This window comes from Passer montanus, unplaced genomic scaffold, assembly GCF_014805655.1.
Source record: "Passer montanus isolate IOZ18808 unplaced genomic scaffold, ASM1480565v1 scaffold55, whole genome shotgun sequence".
Classification (NCBI taxonomy): domain Eukaryota; kingdom Metazoa; phylum Chordata; class Aves; order Passeriformes; family Passeridae; genus Passer; species Passer montanus.
In genome coordinates, this window is record NW_024370485.1 from 3337244 (window position 1) to 3358665 (window position 21422).

Here is a 21422-nt window from a genome sequence, read left to right on the forward strand (position 1 = left end):
TTTTTTTTTTTTTTTTTTTTTTTTTGGTCAAGCAGCTAAAAATACCAGTGAAGTGCCTCACAGCAACCTTTCTAAACACAGATTTTCCCACCACTCTGTGCTGGTGAGAGAGACTCCCCGTAAGCCGCAGGAAAGCCGTGTCCTTGCCTCACCCTGCTGTCAAGTTTGCTTCGTGCCTGATCCATGCTTTTCTGCAGAGACTGACCAGGAAAACAAGCACCTGGATACAGGGACATGCAGCTTTTCTGTGCTGCGAGGGAATTCCTGATCCCCCCAAGAAAATCCCTGCTCGGAGCCCCCAGGAGTCTCCTTGGTGGCGCGGAGCCCCCAAAGTCTCTGTTGCACAGTGTAGCAACCCCTGCTCCCCCCATCCAAGACCTGGCAAGGGCCAATGTCCAGCCCTGCAGGAAGGCTGCTGGAGACAGCACCGCAGCAAACTTGTGCTCGTGGGGAGTGATCCTGTCAATGGCCATCTCTATTCCCTCGCTCCTGAGCACTGGAGCACCTACTTTTCCTCTCATTTGTTTATATAGTCCTCATCCACCCTTAGCAGCACCAACAGTAAAATCTAAAGGAAGGGGAAGTGGCTTTGTTCTCATTTTGTGAAGGGAGGGAGAATTTTGTTATTCAAAATAAGCTTTGGGGAAGTTTTGACACGACAAAGCAACATGAAAGTCCTGTGGAATGGAGAACAGCCTTCCCAGTGTATTGGCTTGGGACACTTCTGTACTGACTTTGTGAGACTGCTGTGGGAAATCAGGACATATTTTTGTTACCACCCTTTAAAGAAAAATTAATGTACTATTTGGAGGTTAGTGGTTGGTAAAAGAGAAACATGTAACTTTTTGCCTGTATGAATGTGATGGTGGCATGCCCAGTATCACACTACCCAAACATCATGGAAATTCTCATTAACTTTTAGGGTATTTTTAGTTTTTGGAGATGTTGAGCAACTCTGACCCAGTACAAGGAAGTTATGTCTTTCTTCATCTGGCATAGCAACAGCTGTTCTGGGTCATGCAAAATATCTGTCCAGGTCAGGATCCTGTTCCCAGTGAGGTTATTAATGGATGCCCAGGCAGAGCACAAGCAGCCCTTCCCGTCCTCCGTGCAGTCACAACGTGTGGATGAATGCGTGTGCGGGGCTGCCCAGGGCTGATGGTTCAGCATAATACTAGACTACGGAAAAACTTTGTTTGCTTCTGTCCCCGGATGTGGCAGAGCCTTCTAAGCAGGTCACTGCCAAGGGAGGGCTGTCCTCTGCAATCGGGGAGCCGGGCTGGATGTGCGAGGGACCACAGCCATCTGGTGGTCAGAGCGAGCAGCGCTGTTCTTTCTAAACATCAGAAAACTTAAAAAGGAAACGGCATTTAAAAGAATTTCTTACAGTGCTGTCATTTTTTTTCTTTTTTTTGCAATAATGAAGCAGTTTTTGCCAATGCAAAGTGCCCAGCCTCTAATTAAAACGAACCCTTGCAGAACTAGCAGGTTTTTGGTTTTTTTCCCCAAGTTCCTCCTCAAAAGAAACTTTGCAAAATTATTCAAGCTATTACTGGTATAATCTATAACAAGTATGGCAGCACTAATTTGGAATCTTTCCATGCCTTCATCCCCTTTCTTCATCTTTTCAGTTACTTGAAAAAGAGCTACCTTGTCACTGTTGGATAAATCTCAGTGAAAAGCTCTGAGACCATGGCTGGCTGCACGGTCAAGAGGGGACAGGCTCACCCTGGGAGCCACAAGCAGCACTCTGAATTTTCACCTGTTGGCCATCGATTCAAACTGACCTCACTTGGCAGACACCAAAAATGCTTTCCATCTGTTTGTCCCTTGACGAAAATAGCAGCAACCCATTTCTGCCGCACTCAAGCCTTCCTTGGGGACAGCTCCCTCATGCCTTTGCCAGGTCCCATGCTGGCTGCTTGGGGAATTAAAAATAAGTGAGGGGTGAAGATGGGTCTTTATCCTCAGGTGGGCTCAGGGCATCCCAGAGGCAGTAAGGAGGAGTTTGAACTCCCCACACGCAGGATATTCATTCACTCAGGATATCTTTGTTTCTCCTTTCAGGCAATTTGCAGGCAGTGCTCTGAGGGAGCTGGAGGCACTGAGAACTTTAAGTGCCAGCTGAGGCATGAAGCAGTGTTAAAGCATCACCAGCGTGAACAGGCTGGTACCATCCACAAATGCTGACGGGGCACCAGGAGCCCTTCCTTCCCAGCTGAGGCAGGCAGCCCGAGGCCAGGAACTGGCCTTGCTTGTTCTGGAGGCCCTTCTGGCCCCACAGTTACAAAACCAGCCTGTGTTCCATCATGACCCTGCTCTTGCTTCCTCTCCTGCACATGCTCCAGCAGGGGAAGCTCAGCCCTTTTGCCTTTCTTCAGATGACATTTTCATTTTCAGCTTCCTTTTAAGAATCCCTCCCACAGCTCCCACTCAGCTGGACACTGGAGAGATGGTGTAGGGACAACCGAGGATGTCCTGTGGACACCAGAGGGTCCTTTAGTAGCAACTGTATTTCTTGCATGTCTTTATAAGTGGCTTATGGGCTACAAGGTGGGTATTCAGATCTGGTCACAAGACACAGAGGAAAAGGAGAGGAGGTAGCTCACCCTCCTGCTATTTTGAGATGGCCTGTAATCACCTCCCCACAAGACTGTAGTAAAAAGCAGAGAGCACCTGCCTTGGCTCCCTGCACCCTCAGCCCCCATGCTGTTCTCCTCTCAGCACCAGTGCCCTTGCCTTTTCATTGAGAGCAAATGTAGCTGCATGGTTTCATCCTTCTTCTCCCCACAGCATCCTCCCACACCAGCACTGACAGTACACACTGTATTTTCAAGGGAGGCTCAAGCCTTTGCTCCTTTAATGTGCAGTAAAAAAAGACAGCTCTCCCATGCTCAACAAGAAATCCCACGAGCAGGAGCCCTGAGCTTGGCACCCTCCTCCCTGGCTTTCATTTACAAGTGGGCAGTGTGTGTGGTTTGCTCTGAAGGGTTTTTGTCTCCACGTGCAGAGGAGCTCCTGCTGCAGGGCTGTTCTACTGGCATGAGATGACTGATGTCTCACTTCCCCTCTGTGCTCACCAGCTGAAGAAGCTTCTGCAGCAAAGCACGTTCCCACTGGTGTAACAGTGCTGATGGAAGGGCCTCCTGCTTCAGGGGACACACTCTGTGACCCCGGCACACACAGCCATCCCGAGGGAGTCGGCAGCATTGGCCTGGCTCGGAGGGACTCCCCACACCACGGCACAATGTGGTGGAAGGCATCAGTGGAAGTGAGAGAGGGAGGTAGGATCACACTGGGAGAAAAGCAGGATAATGGAGAATTAAATTAATTGCAAATAGTTTGCTGAAGGCACATCCTATCCCGTGGGAGACAGCCCCTTCAGCCTGGGGTACCGCTCGCAGTCCTGTGTGCTGCCAAGGGCTTGGACAACCGGCTGACATGCAATGGAAACATCTGGGCTGTGGGTAAGATTCTGTATAAACTGATGGGGAAAAGGAGGTGAGGAAGAGGAAGAGAAGGGCTTGTAAGTGGGAAGGTGTTGCATACCACAAACACTTGTGCAAGAGAGGTTAGAGCAACAGGGTCCCTCTACCATTAGTGTTCCTCCTCAGCCACCAGTAATGCTTCACATCCCCGTGCTTTCCAGTCTAACACTGGCAGGCAGAGGGCTGGAGATACATTCTAGGGGAGGGATGAGGAAAGAGGCAGGCAGGAATGATTTCAGCAGCAGACTGCAGCCTCTCCTGCTTCTTGGGCAAGATCTCTAACTACCTCACTGGAGAGTAGGATGGGGGAGCTTCTTCCGGAGCTTCTTCTGCTTTGCCCACACTGTACCATAAAAAGAAAAGCCCACTGAACTCCCACATGCTCTAGCAGCTTTGAAACCCCCTTTACAAGTCTATTATATGATATCCCTAAACACAACAAAGATTATCTGAAGTCTGAAAGCAGCTTAAAAATAAAACCAACTCAAAGGTAAAACAGGAAGAGAATGGAGGAAGGGGACAGAGTCCTTCCTCTGCTGGCCCCTGGTTGGAGGCAAGCAAAACAGCACACACAGCCTCTTGCTCCACAGCACACCAGTCCATAGCATTCACAAGGCAAACATAGCATCATCTTCCTTTGCTTGCTTCCGATGGTGGCTGGCAGCAGGAGGGGACAGAGACGTCCCTGCTGAGGAGCTGGACAAAGTGGGGAGGCGGTCTGCAACTTTCGCTCGCTCTTCCAGAAATTTGTCAAACTCTGAGGGCAAGAGAAGAGCAGAGCATTAGCAAAGAGGGAGGTTTGTGGAAGAGCCAAGGTGCTGCCAGGAACAGTTAAAGACAAGAGCTGGCTGCCACATCTTACCTTCACTGGTGACACCTTTTGGATCCTCTGATTCTCCCTAGCAAAGAAAGAGAAGGACATGGTTAGAAGGAAGGCAGGTATCTCACAGATGGGATTTTTTGCACATGGAGAGACAGGACAGTGTTCCCCTCCCTTCCACAGTACAGACATGTTGGAGGGGCCCTGAGCCTCAGTTCATTAGCTATGGCTCCCAGAAGGCTGATGATACTGTTGTGGCATCCCAAAGCCTGCATCCCTGGCTTTTCCTTCCCTGGTCCCTCCTGGCAGTCTGTGCCACACATTCAGCAATGCCAGTGCTGTTATACACTGCCTGAAGTCCAGCCCCACAGACAACTCCAGCAGGACTGCTGGCTCCAAGAAGGCAGCCCCTCACTTACCACGTCAGTGGAGAGCCACTTTTCTATGTCTTCCATGAAATTGGCTTGAGGAACTGGTACCTGGGACAGAAGAAAAAGGGCAATGAGGCCAAGAAAACAGAGGATGTTCCAGTAAATCCACTATGCAAAAAGAAAGCCCAGCCCAGAAGCTCATCCTCTCGCTCTGTTCAGTCAGCTCAGGCCCAGCCAAATCCAGCTGGTGCCACTGCAAAGCTCCCCCAGCTATCAGTGCCATTGCTTACCTGCTTCCTCTGTCCCATCCATGCCCAGACACACAGTTTCCAGGATACATGCCATTAAAAGCATCTGTGGTTTGGTGGTTGGCTTTGGGTTATTAGGACGGGACCAGACTTTGCTTTTTGGTGAGGACCCACTAGGTGGAAGTTGTCTGCTTGTGTAGGCAGGCAGAGAACAAGAGACATGCATTTCTCTACACATTCTCCCCCTACAAACCAGTCTGATGTCAAAGTCTGCAGTGCTGGAGATATTGGAGGTGCCAGGTCTGACAGCACAGAAAGGGGCAAAGATACCTGCCAAGAACTGATTCCCTGATATGATCATGGAGCACAGCAGGATTTGATATCACAACAAACTACTGAAACAGACCCATCAAAGAGGAAGTCATCTACAATTAAATTTTACTTCCAGTAGGGATAAGGCTAGTTCAGAAGAATTCATGGCCCTGGTCAATTTAAACAGCAAAGGGACATATTCCTAGTGGACAGAGGTAACCTTGAAAGAAACAAAGTCTGATTCAAAACCCCAGATCCTTTTCTCCAGTCATGAGCTCCTGAACAAAGCTGAGCAAGAAGCAGCCCTTGCTAGAGGCTCTCCAAGCAGAAGAATGAGAGAGTATTTGTGGGAACTTATTTATTAGTTTTCTAATATATATAGCTCCCTTGCCCTCAGGAAAACACCAAGACCAAGAAAAAGAGCAACACCTTGTAACCAAAGACAGGCAGATTTCCTCAAACCAGGGAGCAAGCACAGATAGCTACCACAGCTGGCAGATGGATGAATGGGAGCAGAAGAGGATGTGCAAGATTAGGAAAGTTTCAAAGCCAACTGGCTCTGCCTGCCCAGAGAGGATCTCTTTGGGGTAGAAGTGCATTCAAGCCAACTGTACAGCATGTGGGGAAACTTCCTAGAGCAGACATCAGGCTGCGCTGTGCCCATTACAGGAAGACAGGCTAACAAGCTTCAGACCCAGGAGCTGTCAAAGCCTCTGTGTGCCTGAGGGAATGTAATTGCAGGAATTCCTGCTGCCAAAAGACCAAATTCAAATGCCTGAAAGCTCAGTCACCAGCTACAGGAGGAGGCCTTCAACAGGGTTAAAGTCAGAATGTGTTTTCCTTCAAACAAGGCACCTCCTGTTAAGGAGGAGAGACTGCAAGGAGAATGAATGGTAGCAGCCGCCCTCATGATGCCACCAGCTATTGCCTCTGCCTCAGACACCCACCCCAAGACAGGCCATCCTCTAGCTCAGAGTGACACATGCTCTCTTAGCCTCAGAGCAACGAGGATTTTTCCCTACACATATGTTTACTTGAGGAAGGACTGGCACACTGCCTGCTTCCTTCCCAAGCCTAGTCTTCACTACTGGCCCAGCCCAGGGTTGCTCCGTTTCAGTTAGCAGTATCTGCTGATGTCTGCTGTGCATCCTCATGTGCTGTGCAGTGTCACTTCTGTTTCAGCAGCCCCAGCCTCCTCCCTCCCTGCTGGCCCTCCAAGACCTCAGATCTCACCATTCCTTGACGCATCATCCACTTTGTCAGCTGGGCTCCATCACTAGAGGCACCAGACTCCCCCTGGATGACAGAGAGTCTGCATTGCAGTGTGAGGGAGAGGGGAGGCAGCGGGGTTAAGGTGAAGGAAAGAATGTACTAATACTGGTGGCCCCCTTCTCTGATTGCAGAGAGAAGGTGACTGGACTTGGAAATTTGCTGAAGAGGAATAAAACATACATTTCCAGGTGGAAGTTTCCCTGGGGAGGGACATCCTTCAACTAGCAATCAAACCAGACTTTTTACAGCTCCTCACCTCAGGGCTTTAAGAATGAGGTATGCAGCCCAGCTAGGAAATGCACATTGGTGGAAACTGGGAGTTATCATCACTTGACTTTTTCCCAACAGACAGCACCCTTACTTCCTTGGTGAGCCAGGAGGTTACTCCCATTCCTAGTGATGCAGGAAAAGCTGTGGCCACTTACCGCTCCTGTGTTCTGCTGCCGGGCATCCAGGGCACCAGCAAGGCCTTTGGTGGCTTGGGGGTCTTCATACTTAACCCTGTAAGCAGAAAGAGAGACAACAGGCTGATGAGATGCCTGAGAGTGAAGAGCAGGAACTCTTAAACACATGTTCAGTTCTTCTGACTGCACAACTTTTCATGCCTTGTCACTCTGCTACCAAGAGCTTCTAGAAAGGTGTGCAGAGCCCTTATTAAAGGTGTAGCCCACCACAAAACAGACTAATCTACTCACTGGAACATTGTGGGATACAACAGGATGGTCCTGGCACAGTGACAGAAGGATGACAAGGAGTTACATGAAAACCAAGACACAGACTTACAGAGCTAGGTGCATTAACCACAACACTCACCTTCTTTGGGGCGGACTATAAAGAGAAAAAACTAACACAGGCTGACCAGAATATTACAGATATTTCAGAAAGGATTTGAACAACAGGCCCTCATGTATCTTCACAGACACAAACAGCTCATAATTAAATACCACATGAGAAGTGAGGGTGTTAGAGGCTCACTGGCCTATGCTGGCCATAGGTGAGACTGGATGATCAGAAGAGCCTAGTCTCCAAATGCACCATTACAGCAACCTCTTTCCACACACAGACATGTCTCACCCATAATTTCCCTCATCCCAAGCCTGTGTCCCCTCTAGGCTGCTACCGCACGTGACAATGCCACACGTCACCATTTGATCCATGCCGAGTGGGGAAAACTCTCCATGCTAGGAAAATGAAGCCTTTCACAGGAACTCTCCACAAGTTTCCTCTCCAGCTGCTCCCAGGCCCAATCCCACAGATCCAGCAGACCATCAAGTGGAGCTGTTTTTGTTGGGGGCCAGGGGCTTGGGCCACCGCCGCTCAAACTTCTCAAAGAAGTGCTCATCAGTGAAGGGGCCGCTGTGGACAATGGCATCCAGGATGAAGTACAGCGCTGCTATCATGCCACTGATGAGGAAGAATGGCAGGAAAGGCTTGAAGTGCCTTAAGCACTGCCTCACCGAGACACACATGAAGCATGGGGGGTCAAAAACAAACCCCAGAGGCTCTGCCAGCACGTCCTGTTCGGGAGCTGCAGAGCAATGGGTCTGTTCAAGTGGAGTGAGACACAGAGCAGGGGCTCTCGGTGAAATGTGAAGCCTGAGCCACTAGAGGTTACCTGGCAAGAGCGCAAGTGCAGGCAGATGAAGGGCAGTGAGGAATAAATAGAAGATGTCTTGTTACTTGTGCAGAGATCATAAGCCTCAGCCTGTTAAGGACTGCTACAGCAGAGAGGATACAATTCCACCTCTGTCCACAACTCCAGCACTGAGCACATAGCAGTGGCTCTGGTTTCAGCCCCAGATTGTGTGCTGTTGATACAACTGTTTTTATGCTGGACTGCCTCTGTCCTCAGGCAGCACAACCCACAGTAAAAGCAGTGGGGAAATCCAGGGACAAAACACATGAAGTCATGTGTAGGCCACGGGTTTCCCCACATTTACCAGAAGCAGAGGAATGAAAGGAGACATCATTAGGAGACCTTAACTTGACACATATAAGAGACCTTAACTTGCTACTGGCCAACTGCAGAACAAGGCACTCCAGTGGCTGCAGGAGTACAGGAGCACAGGCCTTGGAGGGCTGGAGGCAGTGATGGGCCCGTGGGCTCTACTGCTTGGTACTCTGTGGAGAGCAGTGAATGGCTCTGCCAGGCAAAGCAGTGTGAGATCAGCCACAATCTCTAAACCCAGGGGATCTGATCAGCACAGGCCTTGCCAGCTCCTCCAGAACAAGGATTCAGGAATCCACTCTGCAGTGGAGAAGGCCTCTTCAGTTCAGCCAGTACCGTGGAGACCCAGCTCTTAGTCCTTTACATCAGGAGGTCTCAAACTCACCATGGAGGAAGAGACATCGGTCCCACTTGCCAACAGGGAAGCTGAGGCACAGAACAATGCCCTCTTGCAAGCCACAACTGACTGCACTCTTCCTGCACTCTAGCTCAATACTCTGTCTGTCAGGCTGAATCAGTACTTAGCAATTCCCAAATTCAACATCATCCCAGACAGGACATATGAGTTCAGAGGCAGACAGGAAAACTGAGCCAGTCCCACTTCACACCCTCATCCCCACACACTGAATCTCCCAGGATATGCAGGAGACCAATTCCTTCTCCCCATACCCATGGATGCCATGAAGGGGAGATGATGGCAGCAGGAAAATGGACTGGGAGCACAGAGCTCATCCTACAAACAGTGTGCATGGAAGAGTGCATTTCTGTTTCATCCTGCTGTCTCCCAGGAACTGCTGCTGGTTGGGGTGTGGCTCAAATTTCCCTGAGCCCTCTTCCTTCGCAAGAAGGCAGGACAGGACAGAGTGAGCTGCTCCACTCACCCTTTGCGCTGCTCAGCCAGCGAGCTGCCACGGGTCAGGGCAAACATGTCAAAGTCTTCTTCCAGCTTGCCAGAAGTGTCAAGGGAGTGCAGCCCTGCACTTACACTGCTTGAGCCCAGGTCTGTGGGAGAGAGAGCAGGATGAGCAGGCAGCACAGAACAGTAACTGGAGGACTGTGGGCTTGGAGAGTGCTGGATGGAAAACTGTCATCAGAACAGGCTATACTACTCTCAGCCCACTCCTCCAGCTGCAGCACAGTCTGTACATGTATGCAGTCGTGGGTGAGGTATCAGAAGCTGATTCTTTGCCCACTCAGTGGATATTTTTGGCTCAGTTTCAGACAGAAGCAGCAGCATCAATTTACTGATGCTGAAGGCTAGATGTTCCTGACCATGTTAGACAACTCTGGAGGGAATTGCTCCATAACCCCTAGAAGAAAATAACCTGTGCTTCTGGGCAAGTGCCTCTGAGACAGGTGAGTGGATTTTCATGACTCAGGCATCATCCAAAAAACACTTGACTTGAAAAATATCTCAACTGTGTTGTCTGTAAAAACAGTCTGGTGCCAGTTTTCTGCAGCTGCGTCCAAGCAGTGCTATGTAGGCTGTTGGTATGTCTTGAAGAACTCCCAGGACCCCTCAGGGTTTTGAGTAAACAATCTGTCAAATCCTGAGTCCTGGGCCCAAGATGCTCATGGCTACCTTTGCAGCATAGCTTCAGCTGCTCTGCTTCTCCCAGACCTCAGTGGTGAGCCTGACACCACACAGCAAGAAAGGCAAGTAGGCAACACTGCCAGGTATTGCAGAGGGAGCAACTTTATCCCCAGTCCTGCTGGAAAGCCAGATCCTTAACCACAGACTAATGCTGAGGTCATTCTTAAGTCATGGCTACCTCCTGCACAATGTGAGGTGAGGATGCCAAGACATATGCTTGAGTGCCTTAGGGCAAGTTTCTTCATGAGTTTTTTAGTTGACATTTGGCATTTAGTTGACATTTTGGCATTTCTCTAGGTTACTCTAGGAATCTGACTAAATAATTTTGGGAGATGGTTCAAGGGAGGGGAAGGATTTTCAAAGCAGCCCAGGAGAAAGACTGAGGGGAAAACCACATAGCAACACACTCATTCCAGCCAGCTGAGAGGAAAGGTTGCTGGTGACTTCAGGCTGTTTCAGTGCTGAAGGAGTATTGGGTCCCAGGTCAATCAAGCTGTTCTCTGCCTCATTTGGTGCCTTTGGAAGAAGAAAAAAGAAGATGGTGGGGAGTTTCTGAAGCTTATACCTTGACCCTACAATGTTAGCTCATTGATACTGGAGAGGAAAGCCGTTCTCCACCCATTGAAAGATATCAGCTGTGAAGAGGGAGAGGAGGGACAGTGATCACAGAACTGGCTGGAAATAGTGTCCCAGGGCAGCATATGCCTGGGTAGCCAGCCTCCCAGCTCTGCTGCATGACAGTAAGTAGGGTGAGTACTGGTCCAGAGGACAGGGTAGTGCTCAAAGTAGGCTCATATGGGAATTGGAATCTCACTATTCAATAACCATAACTGCTGCTGCTCTGCTCTTGCTCTTTGGGCAGGGCAGGAGAGGTTTGCAGTGGGAAATGGGGTGTCCCATGTACCAGGTGCTCTGGTGCAGCTTGGCTGGGATAGCAAAGCCCACCATTTCTATGTGGGGCACACTGAACCTCCCTCCAAGTTAGCAGGGCGCTGCTGGACCTGCAGGATGCAAACCAAGCTGCACAGAGAGGCAGTTGCTCTGAGTTACCTTAACAGGCTGTCCTGTCCGAAGTCGCTCGAACCTGCAGGAAAGGTGACAGGATGCATTTCAGTAGTGTGGGCTCATTCACCCACAGCCCAAGAGATTTTTTGTAAGACTAGGCACGGTCTGCCCTTTCCTACCCACCAGGAAAGGGGAACTATGGCTCAGGGCCCAATTTCCCCTCAAGATACCCTAGTAAGACCCATAGAATTGATATCTCCTGATGGGTGGTGTGAGAAAGCTTCTTAGGATCTTCCACAGTTACTCGTAACCAGCAGCTCTCCTTACAGTTCATCTGGGGATGAACTAGCCAAGATGCGTTTGTTGAAATGGAAGGAAAAAAAAGCAATGCCGATCCCATCTGGGCAATTTCTTTCTGTCCCCATCTGTCTCAGAGCTAGAAAACCAGCTCTTTCCATGCAGGTGCCTCCTTCTTTTGGGTTATGCGACAGGGACATCTTTATACCCCATCAGGAACTTACACAGCAGCTTTGAAGGGACAGGAATAAGTCAGAAAAAAATGAGAACATTTGGCTTTGTTCTCAAAGATGGATGATACAGACTGATACCTCTTGAGTATTATACTCTTGGGCAGATCAAAAGGGTGGGATAGGCAGCATTCAAGGGCAGCAAAGTCTCGTGGGAGAGCAGGGAAGAGAAGGGAGGAGAGAGGTACCTTTCATGGCGCAGAAACACGTTATTGAGGTTGTCATTGATGAGGAGCAGCTCCTCGGTGAGTTGCTCATGGAGGACACGGGGAATCAGCTCCAGGACTCGCTGCTGCATGGCTCTGCATGTCCGATTCAGCTCCTGTTCAAAGCAGGGCAAGTCACCACCCACTAAGATCACACTCACAAATTTGGAATTCTGACTGGAACAGAGAATCCAGAGGCTACTGGGATCTATCAGGAACTATTGATGGGCAACAAATATTGGTGTGAGAGTTAAATTGAGTCTGAGCTTTACATGGAATAATTGTATGCTTTTTGTGTAACACATCACCCAGAAAAAAGGCCCTTGGGGACTACAAGTTCCCTTGTGAGATAATTCCAGCTTTGGCAATGTGATTTTCATCCACCATTGAAACTCTACCTTCCTTGTGTCTCCCTTATCCCTTCACTCCCTGATAAGCCTCACACTAAACTGTCCAGTCGTTCCCCACACCTGGCATGCATTGGGCCTCAGTGCATCAAGTCATTGCTAAATTGTGCTGCATGTGCCAGCCCTCCACCCTGCCCGGTGTTCCTTACTTGCAGCAGCTCCAGGTCAGAAGGCTCGGCCTGGGATGGCACCAGCTCCGTCAACATCTCCGACATCACCTTTGTGTTCCCATTCACCACTTCCAGCTCACTGCGCAGCTTCCCGATCTGCAAGAGCAAAGAGAAGTGACAGCTCTGCCAGGGGAGGCTGGGGACATAGCTGAGGGAGCTCTGAATGGCAGGGAATGGCACCATGTGTGCCTGCCTGTTCACAGCCACCAGGGAGTTCATTTGTCACCACTCATTTTAGCTCTCAGGAGCTCCCAGCAGGAAACCCCTCCATGACTTACCATCAAATTCATTTGCTGGTAGCAGATGCCAGGCCCTCACCTGGAATCTCAGCTGCTAGTCTTGCCTTGATTTTTAATAGCCAGCACAGGCTGCTGGTATGATTCAAATCTCTCCTCAGCTAACAGCTCCCATGTGGTAGCCATTTAAATTGTTTAATTTCCAAAGTGGTGTAAGAGAGGGAAAAACAATTAATTCCCATTCAATAGAAGAGCCTCAACTATGTGTGCAGTTGAAGATTTAGTCCTCTGGTTTACAAGCTGTTAATGAGCCTCTTTAGAACAGTTTCTACTTCTGTTCTGCAAGGGAATGCAAAACACTGACAGCTAGGGGTTTGGTGCTGAACATGGTGTCGTATGAAGTAAGGGTGAGGAAGGAGAAAAAAGAATGGGGAAATAAGTGAGGAAGCCCTAGCCTTTGGAAACCACATAGACAGACAGGGTTGATTAATATAAAGTAAGCAGTGAGGCAAGATAAACAAAGATGGTAAGGAGACACATCATGTCTCAGCACCCCACTTCCCTCTACCTGCAAGCAGCCCTGTTTTAGGGAAGCATAACCAGTCTATGGTTGCTGTATCCCAGTTCATCACTGTGACCACAATGGAGCTCTGGGGAGCTCTTGAAGGACTGTGCTTTAGAGGACAGCTCCTAGAAGACAGAGGCTGGGGCAGGACCAGTACTGCAGTGCCAGAACAGTGTTTGTGAAACAGCTTCAAACAGAGGAAGAGTAAGCAACATCCTGGGACTGGTGTCCAACTCACCTGCTCTGGTGTGGGTGTGATGGGCGCGTCGCTGGATGTGCCCCTCCCGGGGGGCAGGGTGACAGGGTGGAGGATGGACTCCATCTGCTGAGGGGAGTTGACTGCAGGTGAGTTCTGTCCAGATTGAGAGTTGGAGTTATACACAGTCTACAAAGGTGGGGAAAGTGACAGAGAGAAGGAGATGTTAGACACACACACTTGACAGGGCAGTGCAACTAGAGGAGAAATACTGATGGCAGCTCCCCATCTGGTTCCAACAGCTCTTGGCTGTCCTGGAGCTTCTCACCACCCAAAAATCCTCTAAATTCAAGACAGAGTTCTGGAAATCCCCTCATTATTCCAGAATGACAGCTGCCCAACATTCTTCTCTTCAGCAATGCTCCCATACCCTCTGTGGTGTGTGGATAGGTGACAGCATGTCCAGGTCAGTCATGGGGAACTCCAAACCCTTCCGTCTCAGGTCTTCATAGACAGCAACGACACCAGTCAAGTCTGGAGAGCTGCGGAAGGCGTCTGCCCAGGACTGGGGAGAAGGAGACAGTACAGCCCGTCACCACATACAGCAGCCTTCTGTACAAACACCTAAAGACACACACTCTCTGCACTGGTGCAGATGCTCACACTGCTTGGCTCACCTGGATGAGGGTCAGCACCTTGTCATGCACTATGGCAGGTGGATTATTCTTTGGCAGGATTGTTCTCACCAGGACACCTTCTACAAAGTCCTGGCTGGACACAAGGACGTGGAAGCGATGGCCGCAGTTCTTGACGCAGGTCTCCAGAACCTTCAAAGGCAATAAAGCATTAGCTGTAGCCGTCTCTGCCCTCATGTGTTAGCCTTGTTGGCTTTAGGTACATGTGTCTGTTCAGCATGTGTGCTAAAACTTGTGTTCAGCACTCAGCTTCATAGCAGGATTTCACAGAACAGAGAAAGAGCCCTGACTGCTCACCGTCAAAGCCAGCATAACTTCATGGAAGTTCTTATTCCCTACAATTCTCTTCTTAATGGCTCGGAATGCATCTTTGGGCCTGAAGGAGAGATGAGATGAAGAAAGATTAGCAGAAGGCTGAGGCAAAGCAAAACAGCCACAGGTTCTGGATGCCTCATAGTCAGCAGGTGTCCCTCCCACCATGTTTTCAGGATGGCTTGAAGCAGTGACTGGTTAAGCAGTTTTTGCTTGTGGTTCTGCAAGAGGAGTGGGGTTGGCTGATCATAGAACCATTTAGGTTGGAAAACACCTTTTAGGGTCATTGAGTCCAGCCATAAACCTAACACCGCAAAGTCCACCATTAACCCATGTCCCTGAGTGCTGTTAATGAAATTAGAGGCCTCTGTGCTGATGTCTGCAACAGCTCAAGCTGTTCAGGACACAACAGAGAACAGAGTAAAAACAATGCTAGAAACACACTCCTGGGGGTAGAGCAAGATCCCATGGCAGAGAGACTGAATAGGAGGAGATCACAGAAAAGCTTGGCATGGGTTAGAAACAGGAAGGAGAGACCAAGCTGCAGCAATTAGTGTGTTACTCAAAGAGGAGCTGTTTAGCATTTCCCCGGAGAGAAGGAGGCTCAAAAGCTGCAGGGGAGACACACTGGCAAAATCTTGCTTGTATGGGGCAGGTGGGTAAGAGAGCAACAGCACAGCAGGGCCTCATTAACCATTCTCAGAGGGGAGAAACACCATGGTCTCAGACCACTGTGGTCTTAAGAGGGCACAGATGATGCAGATGCAGAGCACAGGAAGAGAAGCTGAGCTGGAAGAGCAGCGGTGCAGGAGGAGAAAAGTGGGGTGGAGGCACTGAGGCAGTGAGGAGGGCAGAAGCCTATTGGCCTGTGGGGCAGCATGGTGCCAATGGATGGGCATTGCAGGGCAATGGGAGAGCCTGTCCAGCTGTGTTATCAGGTGCCCAGACCTGAAAGAAGTGGCCATAGCTCAGGTCTGAGAACTGTGGGCAGAGACAGGTGTATTTGCACTGTGGGGATAGTGGAAAAGGACTGGTGACAGATCTGTAAGTAGAGGTGTTTGACTTTGTTTCTATACAACTGTGAAGCTGAAATCTGGGCTTGCTAATCCTCTGTCAACATCACTGTGGGGTAGGACAGCAGGAGTGAAACATACTACATGTTTTATTCCATGTAACACCTTTTTACATGCTGCTCTTGACATCTCCACTGTAAGAAGGAGCATTCTCCCTTGAATTCACTGGCAAATCCCCAGCTCCTGAGTTAACAAGTCTGGCAGGTTGATGAACATGTCCCTGTAGGGAGAGGGAGACAAGAGCTCCCCCACCCACTCTGTGTGTTTTTGAGTGACTGTACATGAAAATACCTGAGAAGAAACCCAAGAAAGACTGGCACAGTGAGAGGACTGAATAGCAGCCTGAGATTTTCCCCTCTTCTCAGTCACCAGCCTTTAGATTTCTACACTCCCAGAGGAGAGAAAGAGAAGGGTAGGAAGGGGGAATAAATCAAAGTGGAAGAAATGCAAATATGCCTTCTGGAGATGGGAAGCAGCCTGGCTTGAGCAGAGGGTTATCTGGGGACCCTGAAGGCCTCCTTGAATGGCTTCTAGCGCTCACCAAGATTATAGAGAAGCATCTAATAAATGCCATGACAGCTTTGCTATGTCTCTAGGTCTCCTAGCAGAGTCTTGTCTCAGGGATTGCTGGGAACCCTAGCTTTTTACCACCACCAGTGCATGCTAGCACTGCAGCCTAGGGATGTGGTGTTACAGGGAATGCAGGGACCTGCTGCTGGATATGGGCCCTTGCCAGCTCCCTTACCCTTCTTCAGTCTCATTAATGATGTCACAGATCTCCATGTTGAGAGCCCAGTCCTCACTCCGCAGAGACCCATCAGTAGCTCTCTCTGGAAAACAGAAACCAAGGTTAAGAGCAGCCCTGGCACTCTTAAGTCAAGCTCTCACAAGAACCCAGACCCCAGCCTGCTTCTCCCTGGCTGCCACTACAACATGTAAGGAGACAAATCCATGTGCAAATTCTGGGTCACCAGGTGCTCCCCACTAGGTGTCACCATGGCAGAGCACGCTGCTGGGATGGAGGGTGCCCAGCTTCACCCGTGCCACCAATGCTACTGACACACAAACACACTCTGTGATCTCTGGTGTCCTGCACGTGAAGGGAAGGGGCTCAGCATGACTTCAGTTCCTCAGCTAAGGAAAAGGGGGCTTATTTGCTTTGTTATTCAAGGCCAGAAACCGTGAGTTCGGCCTGCTCACACTAATATGGATCTAATGCCAATAGCTCCAATTCTTGGTTTGTACCATATAAGGAGACAAAAGAATCAGCCCCCCCCTTTTTTTGTACACCAGCTCTATAAAAACAAACAAGCAAACATAGAAAACCAAAGCAGGGATTCTCTTGTTTAACATTTACACCTCTCCCCTGAACTTCTGGCCTCTAGGGAGTGTGGGCAGAAGCAAACTGCAGGCTGAAGCCGAAGCAATATTGTTCCAGCTTTGATTGTCTCCCCTTTAATCAGGAATTCCTCAGTCAGCCTTGATGTTATTTATTCAAGGCAGAGATTTGGGAAATGAGCAGCTATTACTGGGAGCACCAGTGTCTCCACCCTATAATCATCCATGTCTCAGTTCAAGCCATGCCACTGACTGATGCCTTCAGGGACACCACCAGTAGGGAATGACCAGCGGGGCCAGAGGGACCCAGGCACTCCCAAGACCACAGAGAAACACAGACACAGCAAATGGCAAGCAGAGGACAAGAACCATCCTTTCCAGCTCTCTCATCCTACAAAACACTTGACTTAGCACTGGGGTAAGAGAAATAAAACTGGCCAGACCTGTTCAGCACTTACCAGGTGCTCTTCAGGAGAGCTCAGTCCCAGCAAAGTACTTACAGAAATGCCTGCATTTTCATAACTGCTGTCCCTGCAAAATCTGCAGCTCTCCCTTGCTGCTGTGAGTCCTCTACCCCTTTTGAGAGGTCCTTCCTCTGCAGAGCTGCCTTTTTCTGCTGTTGACCCAGAAGCTAATGATCCCTGTGTAGGAATGAAATTAAATGCCCATTCACAGAGTAATGAGATAAGGCTGTAACACAGGAAGAAGATTTTTTAACTCCTGCCTGGGTAAGCACATCCATCATGTCCTGTTTAGGGTCAGGCACAGAGCTATTCACACCACTGTACAATGCAGCCTCTTATACACGTGTCCCTCCCACAGATTGCACACCACAGTGTGAAACTATCTGCATCTTATCACAATCCAGCCACCACCTTTTCTGTTGGCTACAGAATGCATTGATTACACAGTGATTATGCTGATGACATCGTGGCCACAGCCAGATGGAAGAGGGCAGACAGGGAAGGAGAGTGGCAGACTGTTCTTGATGCTCTTCCACCTTTCTAAAGGTCTGGCTGTTACTGGAGTAACCTTAAGGCTCCTTGATTCAGGTAAGCTTTTGTCACTTTGAGTATTAACTTTACATAGGGATCCTGATCTCTGGCAGATCCAAGCTTCCTCAGTGAGGCACAGGAGGAAGGATTGCACTGATTGCATTGGTGATGTGGTGGAGAATACATCCAGGGCAATAGGCATGTCTGGTGCACCAGGGCATGTACCAGTCAATGGGGAAACTGTGGTAACACATGAGGGAAAATGTTTTCCACTGGGGCTCCTTTGGGATCAGGCTCAGTACAATGTCAGAGCTCCAGGCTTCCTCCTGCCCTGGGACACCAGCCTTGCTGGCAGGCAGGCTGCAGCTCAGCTCAGTCTGATGGGTTTGGCTCACGTGGTCACAAAGCCCCCCTCACTTGCACTCTTCTCTGGGATCCCCCTGCTCATGACACATCACGGTTTAAATGAGCCAGAAATTTCCCTGCACTGTTTGCTGCCACTGGCAGTGAATCACAGAAATCCACTATACAGGAAGGTGAAGTCTACATCCACTCTTCTCACTGCACATAGAAGGAAAAACCCACAACTTGGGAACAGGGCTGAGCCTGCTTGGAAGCTCTGAGCTACAGAAGAAACAAAGGACAAAATAAAACCTGCATTTAACCATCAATCCTTGCTGTTCAAATCTCCCCAACCTTCCTTCGCATTGTACACAAACATGAATTGAATCTGCAAACACCCTTTCCTCACTTCCCAATGATTGGTGGCATGCTATAACCTCCTCCCCACCACCCTTTACCTCCAAATGCACCAATCCTGCCAAGGTCAAGCAGCAGGTTTGCTTTTCAGAAAGGAATGTAAATAAACCATGCGTGCTCCTTCACCTGCCTGGCCATTTAGGGGAAAACTGGGCTTCCTCAGAAGTGACACACCCTGCCCCTGTTACCCCACAATACTGTGGCCATCCTGCTACCATAACCCTAGTTCATACATTCATTAAGAGAGAGCTGCAGGAAAGCAGCAAACCTGCCATAAACACAACATAGGGACACAAAATGCAAAGCTGGAAGAGCAGTATTAGAGCAAATGGAAAACATAATGTGACCCTGAGGCAATTCCAAGGACAAAAGGCTTGAATTTACCCAGTAAAAATTAAGACCTGGCCTAGCTGGCATTGGGAAAGCTGGAGCTAATGCCCTTCTAATCCTCCTTGCTCTCTTCCAAGCTGTAAGAGACTGTCCAACCTAGTCAGATATGGAATTTTCTCCAAAATCCTGAACTTTGCCCTTCTGTAAAGCCTGCAGAAGGGGAGGAAACAAAGTCTAATTAGTCACATGAAGGATCAGGGTGGCTGGCCCCATTTCATGAGCTGTAATTAGCACATGAGCTGTCTGCTCTGCAGGAAATCTGAGCCCAGGATGGCTGGGGACAGCGACAAGTCCCTAAAAAGAGTGAGCACAGGAGGCAGGGCACTGCCACACGCCCAGCACTCTGCCTGGTGTCATCAGGCAGCATCTACTTGTGTGTGTTACCAGCTGAGCCTGACCTGCAGCAGAGAATTCCCCTGGCAGAGGTTATCGTGAGCCTGCGAATGCCATCCCCCTCCAAGCCCCAAACCAACCAGCTGCTGAATGTACAGGAGGCCCTTCATGGGGCTGCTCCAAAGCCACATTGCTTTGGCTGCCAGTCCAGCTCCCCGGGTGTGACAGCATTGGGGTTTCTTGATTCCAGTCTGCTGCCTCACAAATTGCTCAGATCGACCCAAACCACGCAGGACTGTGGTATGGGTTGAAGCAGAGCATCGGCTCTTTTCCTGCGTGGCACTGGATGTGCTCCTGCTGACTGCAGCTAGGTGATAAAAGTTATTTGGAACCAGCAGATAACAAAGAACTCCAAACACTTGGCATAACTGGCACAAAGGAGCTGTACTCTGCTTTGTGCTACAAACATTCCACAAGTTTGCTTCTTTTCAAGGTTATTGTGTCTGCCCTGGTGGCAGGGGAGAGCACACTCTGGGGCTGGGGATCCCACTCAGCTGTCCCTGCAGCAGCACACCAGCACTGCAGTCAGAAGTGTGGGGAGGTACAGGAGCCAGGGACAGAAGGTACTCTGCGGGCTCCTGTCCCCTTTGCTCCCCACCCCAGGCCTTAAGCACCCATAACCAGCCAGATGCTGCTCAGAAATCCTTTGCCTGTGACATGCCCTGCTCCTCCTCCAAGTGAAGCCTTCAAACAGTGCAGCCAGCTCCCTGCTGGCTCTAAGTTCCTCAGCAAAGCATCAAGCACCTTCTCACCCCTTTCAACAGGTGTTTGAGGACACCAGCCGTTCATCACAGCTCAGGTTCAGCAGAAAGCAATGCAAGATGTCTCTTCTTCCAACTTCCCTTCAAGTTCACAAACTCACAGGCCCAAATCAGCACCCTGTACCAGCCTCATGCTTTGACTTCCCTTGAGGGAACTTCAGCACCAGCTCTGTCAGGACTTCACCATTTAGCTGTATCCTTCCCCCAAAGCCTGAGAGGACAGTGTGCATTCTAGAGAGACCAGAGATACAGCTCCAAACCTAACTCAAGCATGGGGATGGACAGACTGTGTTGACACAGTGGTGTGGGTATGGGTGTCTCTGAACTCCTGCTCCTTTCCTGTGAATCAGCTCAAATTCTCAGGGATCAAGTGACTCTTCAACTGATGCCTTTGCCCCTTTTCCTCCAGACAGAGCAGGCACAGAAGACAAGGCAATACCTTTTTGAGAAGTACAACCTTGCAGGGACCCACAGAGCCCACAGAGGGGTGCAGGAACAGCTGCAAGGTGGGATCCAAAAGGTTGTGGGGATTTTTCTGGTATATTGTCTTGCATCTGCCTCTTTTCCTCACCCAGGAGCCTTACTTACTTGCTCCCTCTTTACAGTCTCAACTTTTCCTGGTCCTCATGCTTAAAATAACCCCCATCCATAAAAAACATCTGTGTCACCTCTGTGCTACACTGTTACTTCTATCCCTTGCCTGCCCTCACTCACTGAAATAACCTGCCTCTGTTCCTTTTGGTATTGCTATAATTACTAGCTATTTTAGACTTCCAGGGTGAGGAGAGACCATTGGTGGTTTCTTCTCCATTCTCTCCCTCAGAGACAATTCACCTTCTTGAAATTGGATTTTCTATTTTGAAAATGGGGAAAAAGCTTCTCTTAGCTCCTAGATGGAGGCATAGTGGATTTCCCTTTCCAGGTGGGAGTCTGAACTATGATGCTTTACCAGTCTTTGAGTGATGCTTTATCACTCACCACTGGTGTTTAAAAAAACCCACCACAAAACAGAAACAAATGCAAAAAATCCCAAACAAGCAAGTCTGTATTCCTCTCACTTTGTTAGAGACATCACAGTGCAAAAACAGGAGAGGCAACTTTTGTGACTGAATCTCAGAACTGTGAGTAAGAAACTAGAAAACCTACTCCTCTGCAACTGACTCATGCTGTGACAGATCACTGAGATTATCTGAGCATTGCTTTCCTAGTCAGCAAAATAAATGGGTTTTACTAGATTAACATTAATGAAGGAATTTGAGAACGTTGATGCAGCGGCCACAGAGGACTTTTTTTTTTCCTTAGCCTTCATCTAAAGCTATTTTAGACTTCATAAGCTATATC

At 49.3% G+C, this 21422-nt stretch overlaps 1 protein-coding gene across 3 annotated transcripts in view; it reads right to left on the reverse strand.

Moving 5' to 3' along the window:
• The window catches only part of TOM1 (target of myb1 membrane trafficking protein), a 23851-nt gene continuing 2429 nt past the window's right edge, over positions 1-21422 (reverse strand). The window contains exons 2-16 of one of the 3 annotated variants that reach the window (XM_039725452.1): positions 16191-16275; positions 14358-14436; positions 14043-14192; positions 13796-13930; positions 13408-13554; positions 12348-12464; positions 11774-11907; positions 11104-11137; positions 10461-10569; positions 9341-9461; positions 6937-7012; positions 6473-6535; positions 4728-4787; positions 4351-4387; positions 1-4245 (exon numbers count right to left, since the gene is read on the reverse strand). In XM_039725452.1, the coding sequence (XP_039581386.1) occupies positions 4097-4245; positions 4351-4387; positions 4728-4787; positions 6473-6535; positions 6937-7012; positions 9341-9461; positions 10461-10569; positions 11104-11137; positions 11774-11907; positions 12348-12464; positions 13408-13554; positions 13796-13930; positions 14043-14192; positions 14358-14436; positions 16191-16275 (1496 nt within the window). In that variant the 3' untranslated portion in view covers positions 1-4096. The remainder of the gene's footprint in view (positions 4246-4350; positions 4388-4727; positions 4788-6472; positions 6536-6936; positions 7013-9340; positions 9462-10460; positions 10570-11103; positions 11138-11773; positions 11908-12347; positions 12465-13407; positions 13555-13795; positions 13931-14042; positions 14193-14357; positions 14437-16190; positions 16276-21422) is intronic. The other 2 variants (XM_039725454.1, XM_039725453.1) reach the window with 2 other exon arrangements.